Source organism: Venturia canescens, chromosome 9, assembly GCF_019457755.1.
Source record: "Venturia canescens isolate UGA chromosome 9, ASM1945775v1, whole genome shotgun sequence".
NCBI classification, from domain to species: domain Eukaryota; kingdom Metazoa; phylum Arthropoda; class Insecta; order Hymenoptera; family Ichneumonidae; genus Venturia; species Venturia canescens.
The window spans coordinates 20,498,971-20,525,120 of NC_057429.1; the positions used below are offsets into that span (position 1 = coordinate 20,498,971).

A 26,150-nucleotide genomic window follows, 5' to 3' on the forward strand; every position below is an offset into this window, starting at 1 on the left:
AAGTGCGGAATGAAGTGTGCTTATTCGAGAGAACACGGCGCGCTTTGATGGCACAACTTAGTGAGATATTAAATCGCGATTTAAATGTGTACTTGGTTCGTCGGATGCCTGAAAAAGAAAGAGAGAAGAGCGCTAACTCCGAGCTACAGAAAAAAAGTGGCCTGAACATTTGACTGTATCCCTCTACGTATTTTGACGCGTCGAATCCGAACCCGTAGATTGGCCAATATTGAATTGCCCAGAGAATAATTCTATCGAACGACATCAAGCACGTTTTTCGTGTCATTCGACGCTTATGTAAAAATACACAGAGATACACGAGTCTGGTCGAATGCACAGACCACTTTTTTTTTTCAGTGCGACGCTATTATCGGAGTAAAACCGAAGGTAACGTAGTCGTTTGTAACACGAGCGTTACTCGATCATCCTATAAGCTCGAAGTTACTAAAAAAAAAAAAAAAAAAAAAAAAAAAAAAACTCATAGAATTTAACACAATATATTAATAGTTGACTGACGCGGTGAGCGAGAGGAAGAGGGATAAGACGGATGAGGAGACAGGGAGCTTCGAATAGTGCCTGCTTATAGAAAAAAAAAAAAAAAAACAAAAGAAAAAATAAAAAGAGCGAACGCGAGAAATGGGTAGAATGATGTGAGAGCGTGAGAGAGTTGAATACATTTTTCAAGAATGAGCCACGCTACAACTCAACTATGAATTTTTCTAGTTTTATGCGCTAGTCCTTAAGCCTAACGTTTATATACACGTATAAATATATAGATGTATACGTATACGTAAAGACACACAAGAATATCTTTAGCGGTACGGAGCTAAATATAATATTGACCTGATCGCGGTTAATTTATAGGCCAACTGAGAACGAAACGACGAAAGAAATGAGAAATCCTATCCCGCCCCGTTGTGTAAATAACCTGATAACTCGTTTATAATGCTCGTTAGATTTTTTTTGAAATATTGTCATGTAGCCCCGAGATCGTCCATAGTACCTTGCTCTCCGTTCACGTCGTTCTAATCCGTAGGTTTGTCTTAGAAAAGCATGTAGGACGCTCTCGCAAGAACAAATTATCCAGGAAGTAATATACTGGCGAAAAAGTGAGAAGAGGAAAAATAATTCTCGACTGGAATGAGAAAGTTAAACAAGAGCTTTGAACCATACCTATTTTTCCATCAGCTACGATTCATCGACGTTGTGACCAATTCTTAAGAAAAACGTTTAGCGATTGACGAGCCTCGACTTAATATTTAGATTAATCGTCGGGTCGTCGATGATTTTTTCTCAACAGTCCAGAAATATGGAAAATTACTTATCCACTTGACGTCTTTCGAGCTCACGAAAACACGAGTATGAAGAATACTTTGACATTTATTTAAAAAAAAAAAAAAAAAAAAAAACAACAACAAGAAGAAACAAAAAAAAATCAATCGATGACACGACGAAAACCCCCAAAAACACCCTATTTATACTTAGCGCAATGCGTATAGAACGAAAAACCACGATAAACGAATGTGGCATTACTATTATTCCGTTATTTCATGTTTCGCTGTCACAATAATGGATTAAATATATAATAAAATAGCTAGAGGCGTGTGTCTCGCAGCTCGTACATGAATTATATAAAACGCGAGTGCATGCGAAGAAATTATCCACGATTTGCTTGACACGTGATATAGCGCAGAGGTAATTTCGAACGTTCGAGTAATAAACGATTCAATTTCTATTTTATTCATAAAACGTGTAAACCGCTTCAACGAATTCTTCGGTTCGTTGATTGAGAATACAGTGGAAAAATACTCTTGGAAGACAGAAATTGAATCGTTCCTCTTGGAGTCGCGTGTCCAAACGATAAAATTGCATTGCGACGTAGAAGAAGATAGATAACGCTGAAAAATATTGTTCATAGTCACCGTTGACGAAAATATGAACAAAGCATGCATCATTATTGATAATCACGATGAATTACGAAACAAAAATGTCCTCTTTGCGTTGAAAGGATTTGGATTATTAGTCTCGCGCTATATATTCTGGGATACATAACTAGGGCCGATAACTAAAAAAATTCAAACAACACGACCGATTGACGCGATAAATGTGAGACAAAAATGTCCAGTATGAATCATTCTGTTCGCTGATCGCTGCTGGTTATTCTTCTCATTTAATATTTCCGTAAACATGAAACGTCATGCAATGAACGAAAAAAATAGGTCTCGTTCGTCCACGAAATTTCGTTATCGGCGTGCAGAATAACAAACGAACGGAAAAAAGCAAAACTACTGTCACCGCTTTTATCCCAATTTTATGTACATAAAAAATGCTGTTACCCACATACTATATATTATATATACATATATATATAAAGCATAGATATATTACCGATTACTGATTATGATATACGAAAGAAAATACAATGAAAAAATTGGTTATTTAGTATAAAAAAATGTGTCGTTGATCGTGCGTTTTTGAGCCTACCGTTATCGTTTCATCCAGCACATGGAGCGTCGTGTCCACTGTTGCACCTCCTATTACTACCTGTGGAAGGAGGAAACGAGTCGATGAGCCTTTTCAAAACGCATCGGGGATCGAACGTGTACTAAAAAGAATGAATATTTCGCTTGGATCCTCACCGCAGGCGCTTCAACTCCCGATAATGGCTTTTCAACTCCGGACTTTGAACTACTACTCGATCCTTTGTCAATTTTTATTCTCAAGCTGTTCAACGCTACAGCTATTTCGGCTGCTACACCGGCATTGTTCTCCACGAGTGCTTGGTCTGCGAATAAAGATTTTTTTTTTTTATTATTATTTTCTCGTTATTCCTCAGTCCCGAAGTCGAGGCGGTGTGATTATATTTTCTTTGAAGTGCGAAAACTTCATTTTTATTGTATTCGAAATAATTGCTTCTCTCTCTCTCTCTCTCTTTCATTGATGGAGACACGTTTGGAAAGATAATATTGGTAGGACGATTAAATGTATATTTACTAGCTTTCAAAAAGCCTCCGGAAGCAAGACGATTGAGTTGCTCGAGGAGAAAAGGCGTCACGTGCTTTCCTCGAATTCCTTTTTCCTCAGATATTCTGAGAGCGTCTCGAATCATCGATTCGACGACATGGGAATCGAGAGCATGTGCTTCCGGTATTGGCACGGCGAACAATATTCCGTTCTCGAGTTCGAGAATTTCTTGATGTCTCAAAAGTTTCGCCGCTTCTTCGATATCGCTCACACGGGACGGTGATTTCACGGGATTGTTCCTCGATGTTTCACGGCAATAAAACGCTGGAAAATTATCCGATTGCCCTATCGTCGCTACGGGAACTCCTTGCGTTTCCTGTTGTATGAAAAATAACGGTAAAGTTAGAATATTTTTCAGCGAAATATTTGAAACAAACGCGTTTTCAAGTTTCTGACGGAAATTTTCCAAACGCGAATTATTTTCAAGGGTCTTGATTTCAGATATCGTAAAAATAAGGTTATTATTAACCAAATATTCGAGCGTCTTGGGAATATCGAGAATGGCTTTGACCCCGGCACAAACGACTGCGACGCGATTTCGACCGAGTTCCGTGAGATCGGAACTGACATCGAAATTGATTTCGGCTCCCCGATGCACACCACCGATTCCACCGGTCGCCATTATCGGTATTTTGGCCATACGAGCTATGGTCATTGTACCACCGACCGTTGTACCACCGTTCAATTTTCTCGAAATCACCGTTGATATATCCCGTCTCGAACACTTTGTCGTTTTTTCTTTCTCACCAAGGTCGCTAGTGCACTTTGCCACTCTTTCCAAACAGTCGCGCTCCATCCCAACATGAATTTTTCCATCGAGTATGGCGATCGTCGCTGGTACAGCGCCCTGTCAGAATATGTTATTGAAATTTTCATCGTTCGAACCCACTGATTAATTAACACATTTCATTTCTTAATATCTTTTTTACCTTCTCACGCAATTGGTAGGAACAAAAAGTTAAAAAAAAAAAAAACGATAATCATTACTTTCCGTTGCTTTTTCTCCTACGAGATGATTCGTGTTTCTTACCTTTTCACGGATTATTTCCTCGACGCGAACAGCAGTAGTCAAATTGTCAGGGAAGGGCATACCGTGTGTAATAATAGTCGATTCGAGTGCGACAATGGGAAAATTTTGTTTCTTTGCTTCTTGAACTTCTTTGCTAAACTGAAGAACGTTGTGTCGTTTCTGAGTAGTTGATAAAAAACGTACAGCAGAATCACTCGTCCATCCAACTTTGTTTTCTTTTCGATTATGTTTGTTTAATGTTCTCGCAATGTTTCCCACATTTACACTCGCTTTCGAGAAATTTTTTTGAAGATACATATCTTATTCGACACTTTCGTTATTTAATTTATTGTAGTTTTATAATTTTATCACAAATCTGATTATATTTTTTCGTGGGGTTACGGTTATACACACACTCGACGAGAGCACGTGTGTTCGCGAACAGCTGTGATTTTTGGACTTAAAAAATCTTTTTTATCGCGTGCGATGTCACTTTTTCGATGCAGGTGTGTTATAGAATTTTTAAATGAATTTCCGACGCTACAGTGAACCCGAGTATTAGTTTGACTGAAACATTCCAAAAACGGATCACATCCGAACCGACTCGTGTTATTACCGGCCCGTCCGGTCTGACGGCTTTAATTCTACTACAAGTTGTTATCAAGGGTCACGTGGTTTCTACGCACTCTATCGTGTATTTTGAGCCGGTGCTTATTTGAAGAAATTTTCATCTTCTCCCTTTTCTTTTTTTCCTCGGAAAACAATATATCCTATCCATAGCCGCGTCTTGATTCCACTCTATGAAAATCTATAATTTTGGATACTTTTAGAAATTATATATATTCAGAATTTCAGTTAGGGAAAATAATTGGTAGTAATGACAAAATAAATATTGCGAAGAATCGATTTTACGGTGTGTTGAAAATTATTTTGCTCGTTAAAAAAAAATTTGGTTTCGTCATGTTGTTTTTTCCCCTTATGGAGCAACGGGGAGGGGGAAAGAGCGTCCTATAGCCTAGTCTCAAGCACATTAAACCTGTTTTTTATTTGTATATGCCGCGTTGTTTCGTGTTGTCAAACAGTTAACGGTTTCTGCTATAGTAGTATATACCTCGACCCCAACATTTCGCTACTCTTTCTTTCTCATTGTTTTTTTCCTCTTTACTTATTTCCCTCTCTCGAGGTGGCTCTATGCAAATTAGCATCGCGTATGCAAATGACGTTAGGCTTCTGTTTAATTGTAAATTTATCGCGACGCGACGAAATCGCACGGTGCAAGTCATCATAAAATATTGTGACTCAGTTGAATTGGAACTCTCTGGACGAATCGTCAATTCCAACAATCATGGCCTACAATAAAGCTAGTGAAAAATCAAGGGAACCTGGTACTCTTGCTAAATTGTACCTCAAAGCTTACAATTTTTCACTCGTACTTGGGTAAGTTTTCTTACAATATTTTCCTTCATTCATGAAGACCTTTGAGACTATCGCGTGATTTGAAATTCCTTTTCTGTGGACTTTGAAACTTCTGCTCGCTTCAATTGTACCAATCGTCAATTAAAATTTAACTTTTTCCATAACTCATTCAAATAAGGAGTTTCATAGGTTTTTCAAAGTCAAGGTAGTACACCTGATTTCTGGGTGGAAAAATAAGTTTTGAGTGAAAATCAGATGTTGAATAACCAATCGATTCTATTTTTGCTGTCGCTTATACAGGTGGAGTTACATCCTCTATGTTTTGATTCAATATCAACTAGGAATTGGCGGTGATGAACATCTTGGAAAAAGTCTGTGGGATGTTGTAGGATTTTCCGTTATTGTGTTCCAGAATGCAGCCGTTCTTGAGGTAAGTAAAAATGAAATAAGTATTAACCTTATCGAATTAAGTCTATGAAGCAAGAATTAAGTTTTTCTCCCATTTGAATGAAAAGTCAGCAATGTTCTGTGCATTTGTTGAAACCAATTTGAATTGCTCGACTATTTTTACCATTTTTAGATTCTTAACGCTTCAATCGGACTGGTACGCTCCAATCCTGTCATTACAACTTTCCAAGTTCTCAGTAGAGTGATGGTAGTTTGTGGAGTATTGTTGGCAACTCCTCTCGACTATGCAGCTTCCTCGCCGGGTCTCCCCATTGCCTTATTGGCATGGTCTGTCACAGAAATAATAAGATACGCTTATTATTTCACAAGCTTGATGGGATTTGTCCCTCACTTTATTGTTTTCCTCAGGTGAATGGATAAGTCTTTGGAAGTCAATCTTATTTTTTTCAAAGATTGCTCGCACTGAAATTTGGGTCCGAGTTTTGATTCGCAGTTCTCTTGAAACTTGATGAAATTGAGAATCTAACGGCTTTGCAGATATACAACATTTATTGCTCTTTATCCGATTGGAGTTACTGGAGAATTATTGTGCTTCTATTGGGCTCAAATGTATGCAAGAGATTTTCCCGATGCTTGGAGTTACGCTCTTCCTAATCCTTGGAATTTTACATTCAGCTACCGTTATTTTCTGATCTCAGTGATGCTGCTGTACATTCCACGTACGTAAAATGCATTTTGTTTTCTTAATAATAATATAAACGAAGATGAACGAGTTTCATTTTTTTTTCAGTTTTCCCGCAAATGTATCTTCACATGTTTGCACAGAGACGTAAAGTGCTGGGCACACCGACAGAAAAGAACAAAAAGATTGCGTGAAAATGCATCACGTATGTAAAAATGTACATTTCTTTTCAGAGATCAAGATCGTGCAATTCACAATTGTGTACTTTTTTTCTTTTGACAAATAAACTTGACTATAGTTTTATTTTCAACGATGTCTAATTCATTTAACTTGAATCCCTAATAAATTTACTGTCTCAAAGTATGCTGTTGGAATTACTCTAATCCAATGTCATCTATGTTTTTCAAATAAAATAAATTTTTTTCTTCCCAAGATTCTTCTCTCGAGTCTTGAAATACAATACAGTTCTCAAAGTAGGCATCATTTCTCCAAACTCTTAAAAATAAAGGAGGGGTTTATGTACAAATGATAAAAAAAAGTCCTTAAACGTTTTGTATAATTTATTCATACAAAAAATTACGCCTGATCACCAGTTGGCATGGATTTGATGATGTCAGAATTGCCAGGATCCGTAATCGAAAGGGTACACACACGGAAATATTTACCGCAGGCTGTACCGAGCTCGATGTTGTTACCGGTGTAATGATGTACTCCAGTTTTAGCCAACATCGCATAATATTCGATCTCCGATTTTCTGTAATACACAGAACAAAATAAATGCACATTACTGTTTTTCAAATATGACTGTGCGAAGACTCGCCCGGTGCACTCACAAGCACGGGCACGAGACTACTCCGTAGGACTTCTGACCGTACGATTAAATTGTAAAACGGAGAAAAAATCTGTTATATATGATTCAGCTATAGGGAAAAAAAATACTTGAGAATACTTTTCAATTATATTTTTTACCAGGTATCGATTGAATAATGTTCAACTTTTTTTCTGACCTACGATTGAACGAATTGATGAAAATTTTTCTAGATTTGTTCTCAATTTTATTTTCTTTTACCATCTAAAATCGTACAGTCAGGCAAGTACTACTTCTCAGTCTCACCTAAGCGGAGGAGTATTGTTGGCAATGATGACCAGTTTGGCTTTTCCCTGTCTCAACGACTTGAGAGTTTGCTTGTAACCCAGAACATATTTTCCAGATTTCATGACGAGAGCAAGCCTGGAGTTGATGCTCTCCATAGCCTTTTTCTGTAAATAAAAATAACGACATGTTGTAGAGAAGTAATTAAATGAGGAATTAGGGTAGATATTAACTTTATTGTTAAATCAATCAACGTTCATTTGTAATCAGTAAATCATTTTATAGATGTCGATCAATTGAATTTGAATTACGAAACTCGGGCTTGGAATAAGGTTATGTGGACACGTGGTTCGTGGGATAATTGAAAATACATACCTGTTTCTTCTGGGCAACCATTTTGACGGTTTTTAATAACTCCTTAACCTGGCAAAAATGAAAAAAATTAAACAATGAGTTTCAATTTTTTCGAGGTAAAATGCTTTAAAAAAAAACAGTTCAAAAAAGTGGTAACTGCGACGAGACGTCGTACCTGGTTGAGAGTCGAGTGCAAAAAGATGGTGGATTTTTCCGATCTTCTAGTACTTCCGTCCGCAGTCCGAAACGCGGCGACGTCGGGGGGGAGAAGGGTGATAAACTACAGTGGCGCGCATAGCGTCACTATTCCAAAGCTGTTTTGTGACCTAAGAAGTTGAACCTCTGTGAATTGGCCCATTTTTCAAGTTTTAAATCCTTTTTATTCGGTTTTTGTTTCGTTTTTTGTTCTTACAATTGTTTGTCGACTTATTTCATCGAAATGATTGTCAAATAAAAAATCACGAACTCATTGTAAACGCATCTCGATTTTTGTTTGTTTACTGGAAAAATAGTCTCTTTATTCGGAGAACCCAACAAACAATTCGCGCTAAAGAAAAAGTCTAAAATTCTTATCCCCGTTTTCTTCAACGTTAATCTGAGTTTAAACTCGGAACGATTACAACGCAAAGTCAAACGGTGAGTTACGTCGTTGCGCCCATAATGTCATAAAAAAAGAATGCGATGTTGAAAAACATGATTTAAAAATAATCAACGCAAGGCGAATGAAAAGTTGCCTTGAAATCTTTATCGATTGATAAAAGATTAGTAAACGCGATGTTGTTTATGCTGTATAGAGTTCATTATTGTGACACGCGTACAAAACTTCATCGCTTCTTCACCACCATATCGTATTGTGCTAAACCGAATTTAACACATCAATTCAAATAAGCATTGTTGATATTTACGAAGCACTGAACTCTACTTCTAATACTAAAACGCTGACGTCGCTGACTCCTATAAGGTCCTACAGGCCCGAGCGCTCCGAGAGAGAAGGCAGATCTGTTAGAACGTATCCTTTTCTAGCTGATTTGTGCGCACGCGTACATTTTTTTGTACAGTCTGATAGAAAATCGTTCTCCTGTGTGCGCAACACACTCTTCCATATTCGAGTTTAGTTATCGCTGTCAATTCTTGAAGTAGACTGTATCAATAAAGACAACTGCGCACATTTCGTCTGTCTCTCTCATTACGCCGCGTCAACGTTCTAGAGTTTCAGTATTCAGTATCAGTATCAGTAGAGATCATACAGTGGTCAGAAGTGATCTTCCGATTTGAAGTAGACTTGTAAGGAATTTTGTTTAACTTTAGAACAATGATGGAACTCGAGTGTGCTATACAAACGTACGATTGGGGGGAACGAGGCAGCAAAAGTGTCGTAGCGAAACTTGCCAAAACTTCCAATTGTGAATTCATTTTGGAAGAGAATAAACCGTATGCTGAATTATGGATGGGAACTCATCAAAACGGTCCATCACGTTTGAAGAAAAATAAAATTCATCTAAAAGACCATATCGAACAAAACAAGCATATTTTGGGCTTAAATAATGTTGGTTCTTACGATGATTTGCCGTTTCTTTTCAAAATTTTATCTATTGGAAAAGCCCTCTCCATTCAAACCCATCCTGATAAGGTGAGTTTCCCTTTTTAAACTTTTTATCTAGGTGTTAAATTATTTTTTGCCGCACGATAGGCGTTCAACAACTTAGATCCTGCACATTTGCATTTCAACGTGTAGAATTAAAAACTTAACACTTATGCGAACAACGATCTTATTCCTTTGTTCCTTTGAAATTTCCATCCGCCATTTCGAATACAGTTTGTATTCGAAAATCGGCAGGGCTAAGTTTGACCTTACATTGTTCGCGTATACATATAGGGGTATACGCGAACAATGCGGGGTCCAACTGAACTCTGTCGAAAAATCGATTATCTTTCAACTTCGTGCTAGCGAGTTGACCAAAATTTGAAAGATTTCCGTCGACTCAATGATTTATTAGAATGTATATAATGAACTAGAAATAAATCAATCAGAATGAAAGAATGCAGATAAAATTATTCCAAAACATTGTAACGTGCAGTGAGGAAAACGACGAATGAGTTTTTTTTTATTATTTTTTTTTTGTAGAAAAGAGCCGAGAGATTGCATCGAGAACAGCCTGATATTTATAAGGACGCGAATCATAAACCTGAACTTGCAATAGCTCTGGGTCCCTTTGAGGCCTTTTGTGGATTTCGTCCGGTGAACGAGATAAAGGCTTATGTTAAAGAAGCGCCAGAAATTCGTGCAGTTATACAATCGAATTCATCATTTCCGACTATTTTCCAAGAGCTGGAATTTCACAAAGATGGAAAAGAGTTTGTGAAAAAAGTTTTCAAAGGGCTCCTCCAGCAGGAGCCAGAAATCATTAAAAAACAATTGGATCTTTTGATTGAAAGATTATCGACTTTGGGTGAGAGGATAAACCCGATGAATCGTTTTAAATGAATTTTAATATTTGCATTCATTGAAATAGTTTCGTTAATGATTCATCTCTTGTTTTACACCACGATTCGAATGTGCTCTTTGTACAAAAACATGCTCATATGTGGTTTTCATTCTAGATGAACCAAAACGACAATTCTTCCATGCCGATCTATTGGAAAGGTTGAACAAAGATTTTCCAGGCGATGTCGGATGTTTCGGCATTTATTTATTTAATTACGTCACATTGAAACCTGGTGACGCAATATTTATAGCACCGAACGAGCCACACGCTTACTTATCCGGAGGTAGCATCATGTTTATTCAAAATTTGTTGGTCTTGAAGGAACATCCATGAAAATTCTTTACTTAAAGTGAAATTGATCGAATTTAATTCTCATTCGAATAAAACAGATTGCATCGAATGTATGGCATGTTCGGACAACGTTGTTCGTGCAGGATTGACACCGAAACCAAAGGATATCTCAACATTAATCGAGATGCTGACTTATAGCTGTGAACCAGCATCTTCAAAACGTTTTGAGGCGACTCGCGAGGACGAATTCACTCAAGTGTTCCGTCCACCAGTGCCAGATTTCGCAGTTGCAAAGATAAGCGTGAGTTTCGTAGAAAACGAATTGTATAACAATGGCAATTTCTGCTAAATTTTTTACGTAAGAACTCTTAACTGATTTCAGGTGACCCCTGAGACCAACTCTTACCATTTGATTCCAAGAAGCACGGCTAGTATATTGTTGATGATCGAGGGCGAAGCTGAAGCGTCTTCTTCAAAACTTCAGCCAGGATCTGTATTCTTCATACCAGCAATGGAAAAAGTGACGTTGCACTTTTTGTCACATCCGATTTTGATGTTTCAGGCTTTTGCCAACACATCTGAATGATTGTGAAATGATATTTTTCGAAAAATGACTATTTCTGCATGTATGAGAATCTTCCAATATTTTGATATTTCGCGTCGATATGAATGAAAAATATAAAAATAAATCATCTTTCACAGCCTTACGCGCGATTGTAATTATTTCATCTTCCTCATATCTCACGAGATACAAAAATTGGTCTACTTGATAGTTTTTGATCGAATGGACATTTTCATTTGGTCAATTGGAATCTGAATCGTCAACTTTCATCGCCGATTCCGCTGGTTTGTCCTCTTTGTAATGACGATACTCTGGTTTCAATTCCCACATGTTCCTATGAGGATTCTTCAGATTGTAATTGCACACCTCATTTAGGATCTCTTTCAAGTAGACCTAAGAAAAAATGTTAATTTTTAGATAAAATTCATAGAATTTGATATTGCGATTTTGGTTTATTGAACTTACTACTGGTTGTTTCGTTATTTTAACGAGATCTTTGATATTGTAATACTGATGTTTCTCAAATGCAGCGAACAACATATCCATCACAGCATCCTTGTCGTCCCGCATTTTTTTCCCCTCTGCCTTCTTTTTCTCAGCATATTCAATCTGTAAGTCGATCATTCAAAAGTTGTGAATAAAATTCTGAATAACATTTGATCTCAAAATAAGAAATTTATATTGCACTCACATTATGTTTGTGATCCGACACTGGTTTGAAATTCTGGACTACTCGTTCTAGTTGTTGAATTTGCCTAACAGGAACAGAAGCTTTTTTTATGCTTTCTTTTTTGAGTCTCATGTAGCAGGAATCGGCTGAAAGGAAAAATTGTCATCTTTATTAATCATAAGTGGAGACTAGTCAAAAAGATTGGTCAACGTCCAGAATGCTTTCTATTTTGTTTGTATCGATTGCTACATATGATACTGAAACGTACCGGCGGGTCGACATTCAAGTTTTTGTACTATTCTGCCTTCCATGTAGAGCTTCTCCGTCTCAGGTACAACAGAGTCCGAAGTGCTGGAAGCTATTTTTGAAAATTATCTTGTAAAAATTACTGCAGAAAATTGTCAGTAAAACGTGTTGGTATTTTTTTTAACATTTGAACTGTAAACAGAAATGAATACGCACGGGTGACATGTGAAAAAACACCAAGCATTTGAGTGGTAACTGTTGTTACATCTAATCTGTGTTGTTTTGGTATTTCCTCTTCTCCAGGTTCCTTTAAAGCCAAAACAGCTTCGGATAGTCTCAGCGAAACTTCAGCTTTTTGTTTGGGATTTCTATAAAAAAGTATTTTCATTATGGACAATTGAAAATTTTTTTTTAGGTTATAGAGTCGATTTCTAGATTTTTTCTATTAAATAAAATTTTTCATTTCTACACTTACTTAGTTATTTTGAGTTTTCCGACTTCTATATTGCCCGGAGCTTTTTCCCATTTGTTGGCTATGTATTTGGGAACTTTGACCAGCCACACTCCTCGTCCCGCATTACTCAAATCCAAATCTTTTTCAACGTGGGGCGGTGGGCCAGACATCTTGTGTAGCTTTTCCAATTTATATTAACTTTAAAATTTGAAATTAGAAAACTCAACTCTGTTCTCGCAATATAACAATTGCTAAACTTGCGATTTGAGACGTCCGTGTACTCTACTGCTCGTTGCAGCAGCTTATGTATAAGAGCGGGTTGCTTTGGATCCTTTGGATTGGGGGTCGGTGGTGGTTAGATTGTAAAGGCAAATTTGTCCGGCGTACGATTCGATCAGTTGAATCAGCTGTTCTCGATACCGAAACTTTACTTCTTCTCAAATTCCTAATTGTGCTTGCTAACAAATATAGTTAGTATTCTTAACAATTGTTGTGAGCTATTGCAACAATCGTTGTTTCTTCTGCTTTGTGAATTACGGTATTATGAGAGTTCGAAAATATAGGTGTAACCTAAAAAAGTGACAGTTTGGCAGAGTTGCAAGTTTATGCAATACAACAATTTATTATATATAATGAGACTGGAAAATTTATTCTCGTATCGTCATAGTTCTATAAAAAACAACATCATTGAGTTGTACTGTTTCGTGTGCTCTGAGAATGTATCGCAATAACGTGAGTTAACATTATACACAACAAAAAAACAAAATGTACGGAATATCAAATGATTTTTTTTTCAACTGTGAAATACGTTTTCGGTATTGTTTAGAACGGTCAACCACATCGCTCCCGAGCAGGAAATGCGAGAATTCGTGGGAGAAATGGTGGCGAAAATGATGAGGCCGAGTGGCAGCCAGCAGAGAATGTACCGAGCTCCGTTTCTGAACAATTCAGAGAATCATGGCTTACAGCTATTATAGGATCTTTTCTATTTGCCGCTGGCATGTGTCTACTTTTCTGGAATGAGGTAAGACCTTCGTTATTATGTTCAATTTCCCTACAACTTTGTGTTTTTTCTCTAAACATTATTAGGAATATTGACTTCCATTAATTATTTTTTAAATTAATTTTCAAGGGACGAGCAGCCAAAGTAGCTCATTCTTTGGATGAAGCACTGGGAAACGTAGCATTGATAACTAATCCAAATGTAATTCCACCTGACATCGAAGAAGGTCGTTTGGTGCACTTGAGCGGAGAGCTGTCCGTCGGGGAGCCATTGACAGAACCGGAGTACGGGGTTGTAGTCGCTAGTGTCAAGCTCAAGCGTAGAGTTCAGATTTATCAGTGGATCGAGATGGAAGAAGAGAGAAGGTAAAGTTTGATGATTAAGATTTTTACTATAAAATAAATGTTATACTTCCTTCAAACAGAGTCGTTCTTTTTAATTGGTTTGCAGCTACGGTGGTGTTGTGGAGGATGAAAAACACTATTATTACACGACAGAATGGAAGGACAAGTTGATAGACTCGGATCAGTTTTATATAAGAACGGGTCACGAAAATCCGAAACAAGTTCCAATAAGGAGTCAAACTCAAATATCTGAGGAAGTCAAAATTGGAGCTTTCACATTGGGTATTGAGATGAAAAAGAAATTTTCAGAATTCGTGGATATTACCAGTGACGAAAGACCGGAACGACGAGACATCAAAATGCACTCTGGGCTATATTATCACAGCGCTGATCTATGGAATCCTCGAGTAATAACGAAGTTTTAGGATGCGAAATGCTCTTCTCAATATTTTATTCATCTTTTTTCATCAATTTTTTCACACTCGTTTCACACCGTAGGTTGGTGACATACGAATATTATTCTCATACGCGGGGAAAGCTGGCGATACATATTCCGTTGTTGGGAAATTAGTTAGCGGCACAATCGTGCCATATGTGACGTCACGAGGTGAAGAAATATTGTTGCAAAGAAAACATCGAATGACTGTCGACCAGATGTTTCATTTAGAGCACGTACGTAATTATTGGCGTACGTGGACAATCAGGTAAATTCAATATTATTTATAATTAATATCATCGGAGGGATTATTGATCAATTGGGAATTGATCATAACTTTCACACGTATTTTCTTTATTTCAGGGGTCTTGGTTGGTTAGTACTATTCTTAGCAGCAACGTGCCTTGCCAATATACTACGTACGGTCATTCTGAATTCCAATTTCTTATGTGGAATAATCTCCATAGATTCTCTCACAATGTCGGTCTCAATGTCCATCAGTTTATTAATAATAGGTTTTGCTTGGGTCTGGTATCGACCAATCGTTGCTCTATGTTTGGCTCTGGCCTCCATTTTACCATTTATTCATTCGACTCTCTTGTCCCGGCCTCGCGATCCGCAGGAACGTGACAATTACAGGAGGCTTTAACGAGTATTACTAAATCGTATTAGCCGCGTGAAAAGTATCATCGCACAATGTCATTTACTCATTCAACAATCTGTTGACTCATCGTCGAACCATCGATGTTAATGGACCTAAAACTAGAACATTATTGCTCAGAATTTTTCTCTCTGTAGACTTTAAATCTAGCGTACCACAAAGCCAAAAACAATCTGTGTTATATTTATTTTTACTTTAGAATATAATTTTTTTTCCAATAAAGGAATATTTTAGAAAAAGGTCAATGCAACAGTTTTGATATGATTCGTTTTTCTGCAGAGCGGTCTTATTTAATAATACTGTTAAATATATATATATATATATAAGAGGCTAGAATTTTTTCTCTGATTTCACTCAGTATTGAGAATGATTGTAACAGAAATAAAGTGTCTGTAATGTAATACGCACGTTGATATACATTTTTATATATATAGTGATAAGAAATTTCGTACTCGCTCAATATTAGTTGATGGTAAAATAAGTTGAGTTGTGTTTCAGAAAATCAGCCACAAGAGCTGCGCCACTATCGTTTTGAAATTCCACGCATGTTCGCAAAGTCCGGAAACAGCAAAATACCGGCTGTTATGCTGTTATCCGTCACAAGCAAGCCGCGATTTTCTCGACCGGATTCTGTTTTTTGTTTATACACAACAGAGCGTCTTCGGGAAATAGATTCTGACTCGGATATAGATAAAATTTCATTGTTAGAATTTCAAACCAGGAGAACGGTTATTTTCAGCGATCGCAAGGAAAATTTTGAAGAAGAATAGACCAATGAATAAATAATTTGTTTTCGGATTGTAGGAAACCGCGCATATATAAATGCCACCAAAGTGTAAATTCCAAGAAGGTATTTTAATTTATCAAAACTGTTTATATCTTTTCATTTTAAATATTGATTCGATCATCTTTATTGCTGTTTTTTCTTCGACAGGCGAGAAAGTTCTATGCTTTCATGGACCACTCATCTACGAAGCAAAGTGTTTAAAATCATCTATTGTAAAGGAAAAACAAATAAAGTATCTCATTCACTACGCCGGATGGAATAAAAAGTAAATTGATCATTTTTTAGAATACTGATTGAATGGAGAAAATGATAGAGAGACCTAAAAAAACCAAGTTGATATTTTTTTTTTAATTTCTTTATTATGAGAAAAGATAGTTTTTGCTGAGAATTTTTTTACTCGTAAAGCATATTTGGGTTATGATTAAATTACGTATATACATGCACATTTATAAATAGATAAAATGATTGATCTTTGAATAAATTTGGTACGTTCGTCAAATTTGGGAAGCCTATGTGTTCAAGTGTATTACTGAAAAAATGAATTTCAGCTGGGACGAGTGGGTGCCCGAAAGTCGTGTTCTAAAGTACAACGAATCTAACGTCCAGAAGCAGCGAGAGGTCCAAAAAGCACATTCCAATCAACAACCTACTCAGCGAAATAAAAAAAGTGCAACTGCTACCAAGAGTCAGGGAAGAAGAAGCGAGGGAGGCAAAGAAAAAGATACGGATAGCAGAGCTAGCACACCTGTCGGTTCGTCCGAAAGACTTCCAGGACGTATCGGCAAAACTCCTGTTGGAACACTTACCCCTTCTTCGTCATCCCAAGATGGCTCTGTTGATGCAACCCGCAAAAAACGAAGGTATCGTTCAATTATATTATTGATGGTCTATGAAGAATTATACCATGTCCCAGACGAGGAAAAAATTTTTATTATTTGGTTCTACATTGGTCAGTAGTCGTCTGGAGACGGCAGGTGATTCGGATGATTATCTTGCCAAGGTTGAATTCAAGATCAAAATATCGGATGATCTAAAAGGATTTCTCGTCGACGAGTGCGATACAATTACAAAGCAGAACAAATTTGCCTCTCTCCCTATGAGATTTACAGTTGATAAAATATTGAACGATTATGTTGACTCTAAGGGAGGAACAGGCAAGACTTCATCCAACGACAGGTACAATTTTAGTTTTTTAATTGTGTGTAATACCTTACTAGCTCCTTGCTCCGGTGTGAACTATTATTTATAAAGAATTTCTTTATGTATTATTGCATAACTTTTTCATAACACAGGGACAGTGCATTGGAAGTAACAAAAGGCATAAGAGAATACTTCAATATTGCTTTAAGCCTTCAATTGTTGTACAAATGCGAGCGAACACAGTATGAAGAAGTTGTCAATGAAAATCCGGACAGTTTGCCGAGTCAATTATACGGAGCATTTCATTTACTCAGGCTATTCGGTAAATTTGACAAAATGTTTTATATTGAAATATGATTATCCACATTGAAATCAGTAAAATTATAAATTTTCAGTGAAATTGGGAGGAATGTTATCCTATACGACTCTTGATGAACGAAGCATTCAAATGCTGTTGGCCCATTTTCAAGACTTTCTTCAATACCTTCAGAAAAATAGTCCTCTTCTATTTGATCTCAATCGAGATTATGTACAAATTGGCTCCTAGCATAAAAATCATTTGAGTAATTATGCTACAATAAGTACAGAATTGTAATAATTGAAAAAAAAAAAACAGTATTATTTTGGACGCTTACGGTAAGATTTGCTAGGTGTATAAAAATCTGTAATAAATTAATTTTGAATATATATATCTGCTCTATTCATTTTATCTTTGGTGCGCCAAAATGGTTTTCGGCAAGTGATTAAATCAAAATAAAATCTGTTCTATTTTATACATCATTTATATATCATTATTAACATCATTGCGACGATATATTTTTTTTGAAAACTGAGAGTGATCAGTGAAATTATTGTTAATACATTAAGAAAATTGTACATTATGTGACGGAAATGAAGCAATGTGTCGGTAATGTGGTCTCATCCGTGTCGTGGCGACCCAAAAAATAAATATAGCCTCACCACAGGAGGTAATAATATATATATATATTTGTGGTTGGCCATATAACCGGTTATTTACCATGCAATTTAATGGGTTAGTTGGGTTACTTAACCATTCATAGATATAATAGTCGTTTAATGGCGTTCGCGAGAGTATGGAATGGAAAAGGGCTGGAGGGAGGAGACGGGTGGCTGTGAGCGATATGAAGGAGGGGAAAGAGAAGGTTTCACCTCCGGCATGCATTTCGCGTCGCGGGTTCCTAACTTACGTGTGTTGCTCGAGTGTGTGTAGCGTGCGATCTGTGTGCGTGTATAAATGGCGTGTATTTTCGTTAGTCGGGGAAAAACGTGACTGCAAGCCCGGCCCGGCAGGATCAAGTCGATCTACAAACATTGACCCAGTATCACGGCCGCAGTAGTCGAGAGACTATCGTGTCTCCGCGGCGAAACATATAGCGAACAGTGCGCGTGAAAAAAAATGGCGGATGTTGACTTGAACATCGACAATTTGATTCAGCGATTACTCGAAGGTACTTGTTTTTTTGTTTTTTCTCAACTGTTTAACGTGTTTTCTATTTTATTCCCTCATTTTTTCAATCATAGCATTGTAATGTTAAAACAAAAGGGTGTGTCGAATGATTGTTGATCGAGATGAAATTTGAAGCTTCGTTAGCGCCAAGTCTTTTTATATATATTTTTTTCATCTCGACACTCAGTTTTCTACGGCTATGCGAAAGGAGAAATGTCGACATTTTTATTCTCCTTGGTTTATTTTTCCTCTTGCATACGATGCATTTCGAGGATGATTAATATTGTTACGGAGTATAGGACAACATTGATATTTATTTTTTTTCAGTCTTTCTCCATCACTCTCTCTCTCTCTCTCTATCTTCTATTTCTCTCTGGCATATCTCCGTCTGTCTGATGTCTCATGTTCATTGCCTTTTTTTTTCCTTTCTCTTTCTCTCTATGTGTTCTTTTGCATCCTCGTAAACGGCTCGATGCAATTATTCGCGATTCTCTCGCTAATGTTTTCAATTCGCGGCAAATCCATAATTATACGCATAGAGATATATGTTCGTTCGCAATGTATATGTGCGTACACGCGATGTACGAGAACGTATGTGTACACAGCATACGCACTAAGCTCAGATATCACAATATACGCGTAAAACAAAAAACTCTACCACTCTCTATCGTTTTTCGTTCAAATTGTCAGTCGTCGAGAAAATAAGTTGTTCCAATGAAACTTCACTTAGCTTTTATCTTCGAACACACAGGCACAAAAATACTCGCGTTAATTGCTATGCCTCCTACACATTTATTCCACGATTCCTACTTTTTTTCAATTGAATATGAAACATTGCAAATCATATAGTTCTTAAAATAACTTTGTAGGCCAATTCGGTTACATACCGAATTATCTTTAAGCAAATGGAATGAAGAAAAACATGAAAAACAACTCAAATGCAAAACAAAAATTTTTCTTTTTGTTTCTTTCTCTCTCGCTCTCTTAATCATGCTACATAACACCGGAAATGGTTCCTGCGGTAAAGTATTTCAAACGCCGAATGAGCAAGTTCCGAAGAAAGGCAGACTCGCAGATATTTTCTTGTCCGATTTTGCCGGTACGCAGAATTAAGCGTTGAACTTTTATGCGTAGTCTTGAGTTTTTCTCTCTTGGTTTTTCTCCTTTATTTCTTGTTGTGTTATATTGCGTCGCGCATATGATAACACCCGTCGACACGCACTTGAAATTATGGCTATTGTATTACTCCATTGAAGTACTATGTATATTTATGCGCACAATTATGCTCAATGGGTTGACAATTGAAGTATTATCTTTTGAACAGAAGAAAATTTCATTTCGTTGTAGTACTCAAATATTATTCCGAGGTTTTCATTATTTGATCACAGAAACGGTCGCATTTGTTGCGGAATTTAACCAATCCAAACCCAATACGCTACACTTTAATTGCATCAGGAGCAACAATTTCACTAAGTTTCTGGTTTCCCCTTCGCTCTGTGTATATACCATATACTCAATTATTAACACTTGTATATTTATTTCAGAAAACGCAAAGTTGATATTCCATCACTGCTCACTATTTTGCATGTAATTATAGTGAAAAACGTTGCAGTTCAGGCTTGCTGGAATTGGAACAAAAATATTGTAAATTTGTCACAAATCCATTTGTCGAGCACTCACCTATGGTTTTCATAAACGTTCGTTGCTGTTCTCTTTACACCCATATGTTTGCTGAAAAATATTCCATTTGTGTTTGCGTATGTATATATATAGGAGTGTTGTTTATACCGATGGAAAAGTAAAGCGCAGGAATAATTTAACGGATGACAAAAGTAAGCGAAGGAGTCAAAATTTCGTTCATCGTCCATAGCTCGTGATGATAATCGGAGAAAACGATTGTTATTCACGGATCATATTTCAGTGCTATTGACATTTATTCAAATCGAAAGTTCATCCATTTAATTGGATTATTCCGTGTTGGTGTCGTTTATCGAATATCGAAAATCCGAGAAAAGCTGCGCTTTTCCAATATTCCACCATAGAGATTATCCGAGCGTGGAGCCAAAGCCTTTATAAACGGTCTACTATAAATAACAAATCAATGAATATAGATAGCACTACGAAAGTTGCTGACTTTGAAATTTTATGCCTAGAAGATGTACGAAACGGAGAGCTCTTCGCTACCTCATACCATTCGTTTCTCACATTCATTCAATCGAATACCAAGCCTAAAGATTCAAGTTGCAGGAGAGCTAGGGCACTCTCAACTCTCAATTATATATATTTTCATCAGGATTAACGAAAATGGCAAAACCGATTGGGAGGGGGGGGGGGGGGGGGGGGAAGGAAACAGTGTGAAGGAATTGATGAAAATTGACGAGATTAATTGTAATCGTTGGAATTTAAAATAATTGTCCCAAACGTAGGAAACACTTATTTTTAGTTATTTTCTTGTATTTATACTGTAGAATTTTGCTCGCTGTGTAATGTCATATCATTTCCAGTTCGAATTATTTTCGTAACGCAACGAAATCTCTTTTGTACGAAATTTCAACTTTAATTTTAGTCTCAAATTTATAAATATCAGATGAAATGAAAAATTAATCAGATACGCCAATCATTTAGAGTCGTACAAAGGGCTATGGGGAGATTTTTGAACAAAAGCTTTTTCGTTGCTTATCCAGTAATGAAAAATTCAACGATGTATTGTGGGAAAAGCGAATTTACGAGGAGATCGTAATGTAACATATATGATAGCAATCATTATTAATTCAATTGTAATATTTTGTGAAAATACTTTTTGGAAAAATGATAAGAGAAAAAGAAGGAAAAATTGAATAACGGAATGAAACTTTTGTCCGATACAGTTCGAGGATGTCGTCCTGGAAAAACGGTGATAATGACGGAAACGGAGGTACGAGGACTGTGCCTGAAAAGCCGTGAGATATTCCTCCAACAACCGATACTTCTCGAGCTGGAGGCACCGTTGAAAATATGCGGCGATATACACGGACAGTATACCGATCTATTGCGATTATTCGAATACGGAGGTTTTCCACCCGAGGCGAATTATCTGTTTCTCGGCGATTACGTAGATCGAGGAAAACAATCGCTCGAAACGATATGCTTATTGCTCGCATACAAGATCAAATATCCTGAAAATTTTTTTCTCCTACGCGGCAATCACGAATGCGCCAGTATAAACCGAATATACGGCTTTTACGACGAATGCAAACGTCGTTACAACATCAAGTTGTGGAAAACTTTCACCGATTGCTTCAATTGTTTACCCATCGCTGCAATCATAGATGAAAAAATTTTTTGTTGTCACGGCGGTCTCAGCCCCGACCTTCAGGTAATATTTGCCTCATTTTCGAAAACGACACGACGAAACGTCATTTTTATCTCAGCCCCGTTTCCCCGCTACGATTAAATATCCATTAATCTCAAATGGTTTCAATGAGTACATTGATTTCACAATAATCGTATCGAATCGTTGAGTTTTCAATTTCACAACGTATCGGCCGCGTGCCTACTCGAATTTTTTCATATCACTCACCGAGGCGTTTCGTTGTTTTTTTTTTTTTTCGCTGTGCAGTCGATGGAACAAATCCGAAGAATAATGCGACCGACCGACGTGCCGGACACCGGATTGTTGTGCGATTTACTTTGGTCGGATCCTGATAAAGATGTCCAGGTGAGGTTTCGTATTTTAACACGATAGTTATTATTTTTCAATATCAATGTTATCATCGTTTTTTTGTTATTACTTTTCAACTCAGGGTTGGGGAGAAAACGATCGAGGCGTCTCGTTCACTTTTGGACCCGATGTTGTTTCCAAATTTCTCAATCGTCACGACATGGATCTGATATGTCGCGCGCATCAGGTCGTTGAAGATGGTTACGAGTTTTTCGCGAAACGACAGCTCGTCACGTTATTCTCGGCGCCTAATTATTGTGGCGAATTTGACAATGCCGGTGGCATGATGAGCGTCGACGAAAACCTTATGTGCAGTTTTCAAGTGAGTTTTGTACTCCGTTACACGATAGAATGAGAAGAAATTCATATAGTAAAGTAAATTACTCGGTAATATTTGATTCAATCGATAAATAATTCAATGTCAAGAGCTACGATTTTGACGAATATTTGAATGATTCGCAGATACTAAAACCATCCGAGAAAAAGGCGAAATATCAATACGGTGGCATGACAGCGGCACAAGCTGCTCGACCATCGACGCCCCAAAAAAATCCGACGAAGAAGAGTAAAAAATGACCACCCTTCGCAGATCCAGCAGCATAGCAGCAAACCTTGTCCTTCTAGACGACTAGATAAGGAGAAAAACCTAAATGGAAAAGGAATAACAGAGAAACACGAAAAGAGAGAAGTAAATAATATAGAAATCATTGAGGAGAAACAGAAACTGTCATTGTCGTCATCGTCATCGTCATCGTCATCGCATTATGTACTCGCCCTTTGTCGTGAACCGTGCCACCGAATAAAGTGGCAGGAAGAAAAGAAGAAAAAAAACAACCAGGCAATTTATAAGGATTGCTCGCGAGTTCGAGGATCATTCACGAGTCTCTCAAATCCGTCTCAATGAAAATTATCAATTCTTCATTCAACACGAGGAAAGCAAAATTAGATGAACGAACACTGAAGGAAAAAAATGTCCTGGCTATGATCCTTCTGTGATCGAAATTCGCGATGTTTGTGTTTTCCAGTATTCGCATCCAAGTTGACGCTAAAATGTCCGCGATGACTCACCAACCTCGAAGTATATATTTTAGTGTAAGATAAAAATATGTTTATTTCTGTTTTCGTTCCTAATCGAAATTTTCATATCATTTTAAAAAATAATTTCATCCACAGAAGAAAAAGAATTGGGTCAAAATTTCGTCTGCAAGGCAATGATAAAATGTTGCATTCGACTCATTATTACTTGTTTATTTGTTCGTTCCTTCGCAAAACGAAAAGAGACAGAGCTTCCGTTTGCAACTCGGGTGAAAAAAACCCCCCCAAGGAATTTTGTGCAATGTGTAATTCCAGGTGAATTGAAGCTTGAAAAAGAAATTAACAATTAAAAATTGATAACACGTAATAAGAAAATCTACAAATATTAAAAATTGACATGGCAAAAGTAAAAATTATTTCCCCCGGAGACTTTCTGCGGAATACCATGCAAACAAAACAAAAACCCTTTTATTTCTAATTTATTCGGAAGGCCCTAGAAGCTTGCGAGATTTTGTAATTCATCAAATGTTCGGTTATTTCAATCATTCTGTATGTTCCCTGTTCATATATATTTTTTGATTTTAAATCGTTCACGGAACATGCCTTTCCTTCAATTCTCATTTCTCATTTGAAAATCTATTGTTACTTATCACAATATTTCATAATAATTTATTAAAAATTCGTTCGAGCTTTTTCACAATCAAAATTCGCGTTAGAAATTGGTACGATATTTGTGTCGTTGTTATTTTCATGTCCGAAAAATATCGTACCAATATTACCCAGAAAGAGTGAGTGAAAAAGAGAGGAAGGGTAAGAGGTTGACAAATTAAACGAAAAAAAATCGTGACGTGTGAAACCTTAGGAGAAACAAAATGTTGATCATTTCAGCTCGTTTGTTCTCAACCCCTTTCCCCAGCGATGAGGGATAATAGTTATAGTCGTACTGTCATTGTTATTGTTGAAGCGCCGTTACATTTGTCGTATTAGTTGTCATTAAATAATTATAAGTTATCACCGTTTTAGTCTGTTCTGTAAACGTGGACATGAGAATTGTTCGAATGAAAATCTACTTGAAATTTGAACAAAACAAGTTTATCAAACCACACGTTCATATATACACGCAAAGCCTTTTATTTCATTTTTCGCCTCGTTTGTAACTTTTGCCTTGAAATTATATATCAAAAAAAATAGCGAAAGATATTTCATTCGAGAAGTGTACATCTCCGGGTTTTTCTAAACCTTTTTTCCGAACGAAATATTATTTTATTACAAAATGATAAACAAGAAACTACGGTAATCTGAGAAGAGAATAATACAGAAGAAAATGAATAAAAGTTGATATAATTATAGCAAGAGCCGTATTTTTAAGACGTGTACGTCACCGCGCTCCGTCTATTACATAAAATACATACACATTTACATACATAAAAATAAAAAAGAAATATATATACATGAAAGAATAAGAAATCTGTACTATACTAGGACCTACATATATGATAGAAAAAAATACCCTACGATATAGAACATTGGTGGATATGTACATACATGATGATGTACGTGCACGATACCACATACCAATTACAAAGGATTCATCGTGTCTTGTAACGAGGATATCGAGATTAATTAAGCGAGAGCCACGCAACCAAGATTCGAGCGGTAAAGAGAACAAAAAGCATCGCGTTTAATGAAAAACGATATATACAAATTGCTTTGTAAAACTTGCCGGTTTTCACACCCGATGAGGTTCCTCTACGCGATAACAGGGATACCGAGCACTGAGTATATATTTGAAAGAAAAAGAGCAAAACGAAATACTGAGGAAGGAGAAAGGATAAAATTGTACATTGTCCCCCTATGCTTTATTCTTCGATTCATTGTATTTAACGAGAAGTAAAATAATTAACTTATATATCAGAAGACTGTACAAAAGAATGAAAACAAGAAAAAACGGTTAAAGAGAGCGTCACTCAAGAGATTCGCTGGTTCAGATGTGCTTCGAAAGTATTGAGACTTCCATCGAATCTCAAACTCAAGATTTGATGATTTAATTTTTTTTTTCTCTTTAAATTACGAGAGTGAGAGAGGAAAATAATTTATTAAAAGACCTCACACGCGTGTCCCGACCGTACCAATCATGTATTTATTTATTTATTTATTTCGTCCACGCTTCTTATTTTTTATTTTCTTCGACCACGATTAGACGACTCGAATTACACGCGGTGGATCGGATGCGAATAAAATTGCTCCGTATCGCTGACGTATTTTAAATATCGTTTTTCTAAGCGTTGGTCGAACGTGCATTTCTCATTTGAGACTCGATCCAGTATTAACGAACAAAAAAATAAAAACAAGGTTAAAAAAAACACGAAATGATTTCTGGAATATGAAAATAACGGGGGGAAAAACTGTGTGGTCAACCGTATACTGTCTACCACCACATTGTACCTGTTTTGTAACCTGTACGTGTGTAAGGTAGATTATATATACGTCAACATTGTATGATTATTATTCTTATTATTAATTAATATCGCTATTATTATACGGCGTAATGTGTAAAAAAGAAGATAAAAAATGTCGTAATTTCCACGCTGGTAGCACGATCACGTTCGCTGGCGAAAAAGATTGGACGAATCTCTGCAAGGAATTGTCGATGAATTTTCGTTTTCATTATTGTATCATTATTATTGTGACTATTGATTATTACTTATTATCATTATATGTTTTATTCCGCTAAATTGTCGCGATGCATCTGATCAATTGTGTTCGTGGAATTTAGAAAAGAAAATAAAAAGAATCCTCGAGATGTATACTTTCAGATAATAAATATACGTATTGCTGTAAAGTCACATTTTTTATCACGATTTATCTTTGCGTGCAGGGA

General features: G+C 36.7%; 8 protein-coding genes across 11 annotated transcripts in view; 5 read left to right on the forward strand and 3 right to left on the reverse strand.

Moving 5' to 3' along the window:
* LOC122415631 (pseudouridine-metabolizing bifunctional protein C1861.05) overlaps positions 1-4,807 on the reverse strand; it is a 32,696-nt gene extending 27,889 nt beyond the window's left edge. Inside the window, exons 1-5 of the mRNA XM_043427927.1 lie at positions 4,055-4,807; positions 3,494-3,871; positions 2,995-3,340; positions 2,640-2,785; positions 2,485-2,544 (exon numbers count right to left, since the gene is read on the reverse strand). Of these exons, the coding sequence (XP_043283862.1) occupies positions 2,485-2,544; positions 2,640-2,785; positions 2,995-3,340; positions 3,494-3,871; positions 4,055-4,351 (1,227 nt within the window). The 5' untranslated portion in view covers positions 4,352-4,807. The remainder of the gene's footprint in view (positions 1-2,484; positions 2,545-2,639; positions 2,786-2,994; positions 3,341-3,493; positions 3,872-4,054) is intronic.
* A 253-nt stretch (positions 4,808-5,060) lies between these two features.
* On the forward strand, positions 5,061-6,849 carry Hacd1 (3-hydroxyacyl-CoA dehydratase 1). The gene is made up of 5 exons (XM_043427956.1): positions 5,061-5,470; positions 5,750-5,879; positions 6,030-6,265; positions 6,395-6,576; positions 6,648-6,849. The coding sequence occupies exons 1-5, from the start codon at positions 5,379-5,381 to the stop codon at positions 6,731-6,733; spliced, it is 726 nt and encodes a 241-aa protein (XP_043283891.1). The 5' UTR covers positions 5,061-5,378; the 3' UTR covers positions 6,734-6,849.
* A 232-nt stretch (positions 6,850-7,081) lies between these two features.
* Positions 7,082-8,269, reverse strand: RpL30 (ribosomal protein L30). Its single transcript, XM_043427963.1, has 4 exons — positions 8,162-8,269; positions 8,008-8,055; positions 7,654-7,799; positions 7,082-7,293 (listed from the first exon to the last, which is right to left on the reverse strand). Exons 2-4 carry the CDS (start codon positions 8,026-8,028, stop codon positions 7,116-7,118), a joined length of 345 nt encoding a protein of 114 aa, XP_043283898.1. The 5' UTR covers positions 8,029-8,055; positions 8,162-8,269; the 3' UTR covers positions 7,082-7,115.
* A 63-nt stretch (positions 8,270-8,332) lies between these two features.
* On the forward strand, positions 8,333-11,470 carry Mpi (mannose phosphate isomerase). Of its 2 annotated transcripts, none has more exons than XM_043427941.1 (6): positions 8,333-8,622; positions 9,295-9,616; positions 10,112-10,436; positions 10,588-10,755; positions 10,862-11,064; positions 11,146-11,470. In XM_043427941.1, the coding sequence occupies exons 2-6, from the start codon at positions 9,299-9,301 to the stop codon at positions 11,347-11,349; spliced, it is 1,218 nt and encodes a 405-aa protein (XP_043283876.1). In that variant the 5' UTR covers positions 8,333-8,622; positions 9,295-9,298; the 3' UTR covers positions 11,350-11,470. The 2 variants fall into 2 exon arrangements, with proteins under 2 accessions (XP_043283876.1, XP_043283875.1); XM_043427940.1 differs by lacking the exon at positions 8,333-8,622 and adding an exon at positions 8,746-8,834.
* TfIIFbeta (transcription factor TFIIFbeta) lies at positions 11,458-13,008 on the reverse strand. The gene is made up of 6 exons (XM_043427949.1): positions 12,717-13,008; positions 12,458-12,609; positions 12,264-12,353; positions 12,017-12,141; positions 11,791-11,934; positions 11,458-11,718 (listed from the first exon to the last, which is right to left on the reverse strand). Exons 1-6 carry the CDS (start codon positions 12,863-12,865, stop codon positions 11,566-11,568), a joined length of 813 nt encoding a protein of 270 aa, XP_043283884.1. The 5' UTR covers positions 12,866-13,008; the 3' UTR covers positions 11,458-11,565.
* An 89-nt stretch (positions 13,009-13,097) lies between these two features.
* On the forward strand, positions 13,098-15,384 carry Tmem43 (Transmembrane protein 43). Its single transcript, XM_043427942.1, has 6 exons — positions 13,098-13,427; positions 13,522-13,719; positions 13,828-14,063; positions 14,149-14,449; positions 14,541-14,746; positions 14,842-15,384. Exons 1-6 carry the CDS (start codon positions 13,413-13,415, stop codon positions 15,125-15,127), a joined length of 1,242 nt encoding a protein of 413 aa, XP_043283877.1. The 5' UTR covers positions 13,098-13,412; the 3' UTR covers positions 15,128-15,384.
* Positions 15,385-15,639: 255 nt separating this feature from the next.
* LOC122415642 (mortality factor 4-like protein 1) lies at positions 15,640-17,755 on the forward strand. Of its 2 annotated transcripts, none has more exons than XM_043427947.1 (6): positions 15,640-15,989; positions 16,074-16,191; positions 16,475-16,786; positions 16,881-17,102; positions 17,219-17,388; positions 17,462-17,755. In XM_043427947.1, exons 1-6 carry the CDS (start codon positions 15,962-15,964, stop codon positions 17,611-17,613), a joined length of 1,002 nt encoding a protein of 333 aa, XP_043283882.1. In that variant the 5' UTR covers positions 15,640-15,961; the 3' UTR covers positions 17,614-17,755. The 2 variants fall into 2 exon arrangements, with proteins under 2 accessions (XP_043283882.1, XP_043283883.1); XM_043427948.1 differs by having other exon boundaries at positions 16,884-17,102.
* Positions 17,756-18,270: 515 nt separating this feature from the next.
* Positions 18,271-26,111, forward strand: LOC122415641 (serine/threonine-protein phosphatase PP1-beta catalytic subunit). 2 transcript variants are annotated; one of them, XM_043427944.1, is made up of 6 exons: positions 18,271-18,535; positions 19,562-19,633; positions 21,402-21,889; positions 22,133-22,231; positions 22,317-22,556; positions 22,697-26,111. In XM_043427944.1, the coding sequence occupies exons 1-6, from the start codon at positions 18,484-18,486 to the stop codon at positions 22,808-22,810; spliced, it is 1,065 nt and encodes a 354-aa protein (XP_043283879.1). In that variant the 5' UTR covers positions 18,271-18,483; the 3' UTR covers positions 22,811-26,111. The 2 variants fall into 2 exon arrangements, with proteins under 2 accessions (XP_043283879.1, XP_043283881.1); XM_043427946.1 differs by lacking the exon at positions 19,562-19,633 and having other exon boundaries at positions 18,277-18,535.
* The last annotated feature ends 39 nt before the right edge of the window (positions 26,112-26,150 follow it).

Excerpts from the sequence above, each read along its gene's own strand:
- Hacd1 (XM_043427956.1), top strand. The coding sequence starts at position 5,379 with ATGGCCTACAATAAAGCTAGTGAAAAATCAAGGGAACCTGGTACTCTT. Across the intron at positions 5,471-5,749 it reads AATTTTTCACTCGTACTTGG|GTGGAGTTACATCCTCTATG; the intron begins GTAAGTTTTCTT and ends TCGCTTATACAG. Across the intron at positions 6,577-6,647 it reads GATGCTGCTGTACATTCCAC|TTTTCCCGCAAATGTATCTT; the intron begins GTACGTAAAATG and ends TTTTTTTTTCAG.
- RpL30 (XM_043427963.1), bottom strand. The coding sequence starts at position 8,028 with ATGGTTGCCCAGAAGAAACAG. Across the intron at positions 7,800-8,007 it reads TGGTTGCCCAGAAGAAACAG|AAAAAGGCTATGGAGAGCAT; the intron begins GTATGTATTTTC and ends TTTTATTTACAG. Across the intron at positions 7,294-7,653 it reads AACAATACTCCTCCGCTTAG|AAAATCGGAGATCGAATATT; the intron begins GTGAGACTGAGA and ends TGTGTATTACAG.
- Mpi (XM_043427940.1), top strand. The coding sequence starts at position 8,761 with ATGTTGTTTATGCTGTATAGAGTTCATTATTGTGACACGCGTACAAAA. Across the intron at positions 8,835-9,294 it reads CGCTTCTTCACCACCATATC|AACAATGATGGAACTCGAGT; the intron begins GTATTGTGCTAA and ends GTTTAACTTTAG. Across the intron at positions 10,756-10,861 it reads ACACGCTTACTTATCCGGAG|ATTGCATCGAATGTATGGCA; the intron begins GTAGCATCATGT and ends CGAATAAAACAG.
- TfIIFbeta (XM_043427949.1), bottom strand. The coding sequence starts at position 12,865 with ATGTCTGGCCCACCGCCCCACGTTGAAAAAGATTTGGATTTGAGTAAT. Across the intron at positions 11,935-12,016 it reads TGTCGGATCACAAACATAAT|ATTGAATATGCTGAGAAAAA; the intron begins GTGAGTGCAATA and ends ATCGACTTACAG. Across the intron at positions 11,719-11,790 it reads AAATAACGAAACAACCAGTA|GTCTACTTGAAAGAGATCCT; the intron begins GTAAGTTCAATA and ends ATTTTTTCTTAG.
- Tmem43 (XM_043427942.1), top strand. Across the intron at positions 13,720-13,827 it reads GTCTACTTTTCTGGAATGAG|GGACGAGCAGCCAAAGTAGC; the intron begins GTAAGACCTTCG and ends TTAATTTTCAAG. Across the intron at positions 14,064-14,148 it reads GAGATGGAAGAAGAGAGAAG|CTACGGTGGTGTTGTGGAGG; the intron begins GTAAAGTTTGAT and ends ATTGGTTTGCAG.
- LOC122415642 (XM_043427947.1), top strand. The coding sequence starts at position 15,962 with ATGCCACCAAAGTGTAAATTCCAAGAAG. Across the intron at positions 16,192-16,474 it reads TACGCCGGATGGAATAAAAA|CTGGGACGAGTGGGTGCCCG; the intron begins GTAAATTGATCA and ends AATGAATTTCAG. Across the intron at positions 17,389-17,461 it reads TCATTTACTCAGGCTATTCG|TGAAATTGGGAGGAATGTTA; the intron begins GTAAATTTGACA and ends ATAAATTTTCAG.
- LOC122415641 (XM_043427944.1), top strand. The coding sequence starts at position 18,484 with ATGGCGGATGTTGACTTGAACATCGACAATTTGATTCAGCGATTACTC. Across the intron at positions 18,536-19,561 it reads GATTCAGCGATTACTCGAAG|TATTTCAAACGCCGAATGAG; the intron begins GTACTTGTTTTT and ends CCTGCGGTAAAG. Across the intron at positions 22,232-22,316 it reads ATCCTGATAAAGATGTCCAG|GGTTGGGGAGAAAACGATCG; the intron begins GTGAGGTTTCGT and ends TTTTCAACTCAG.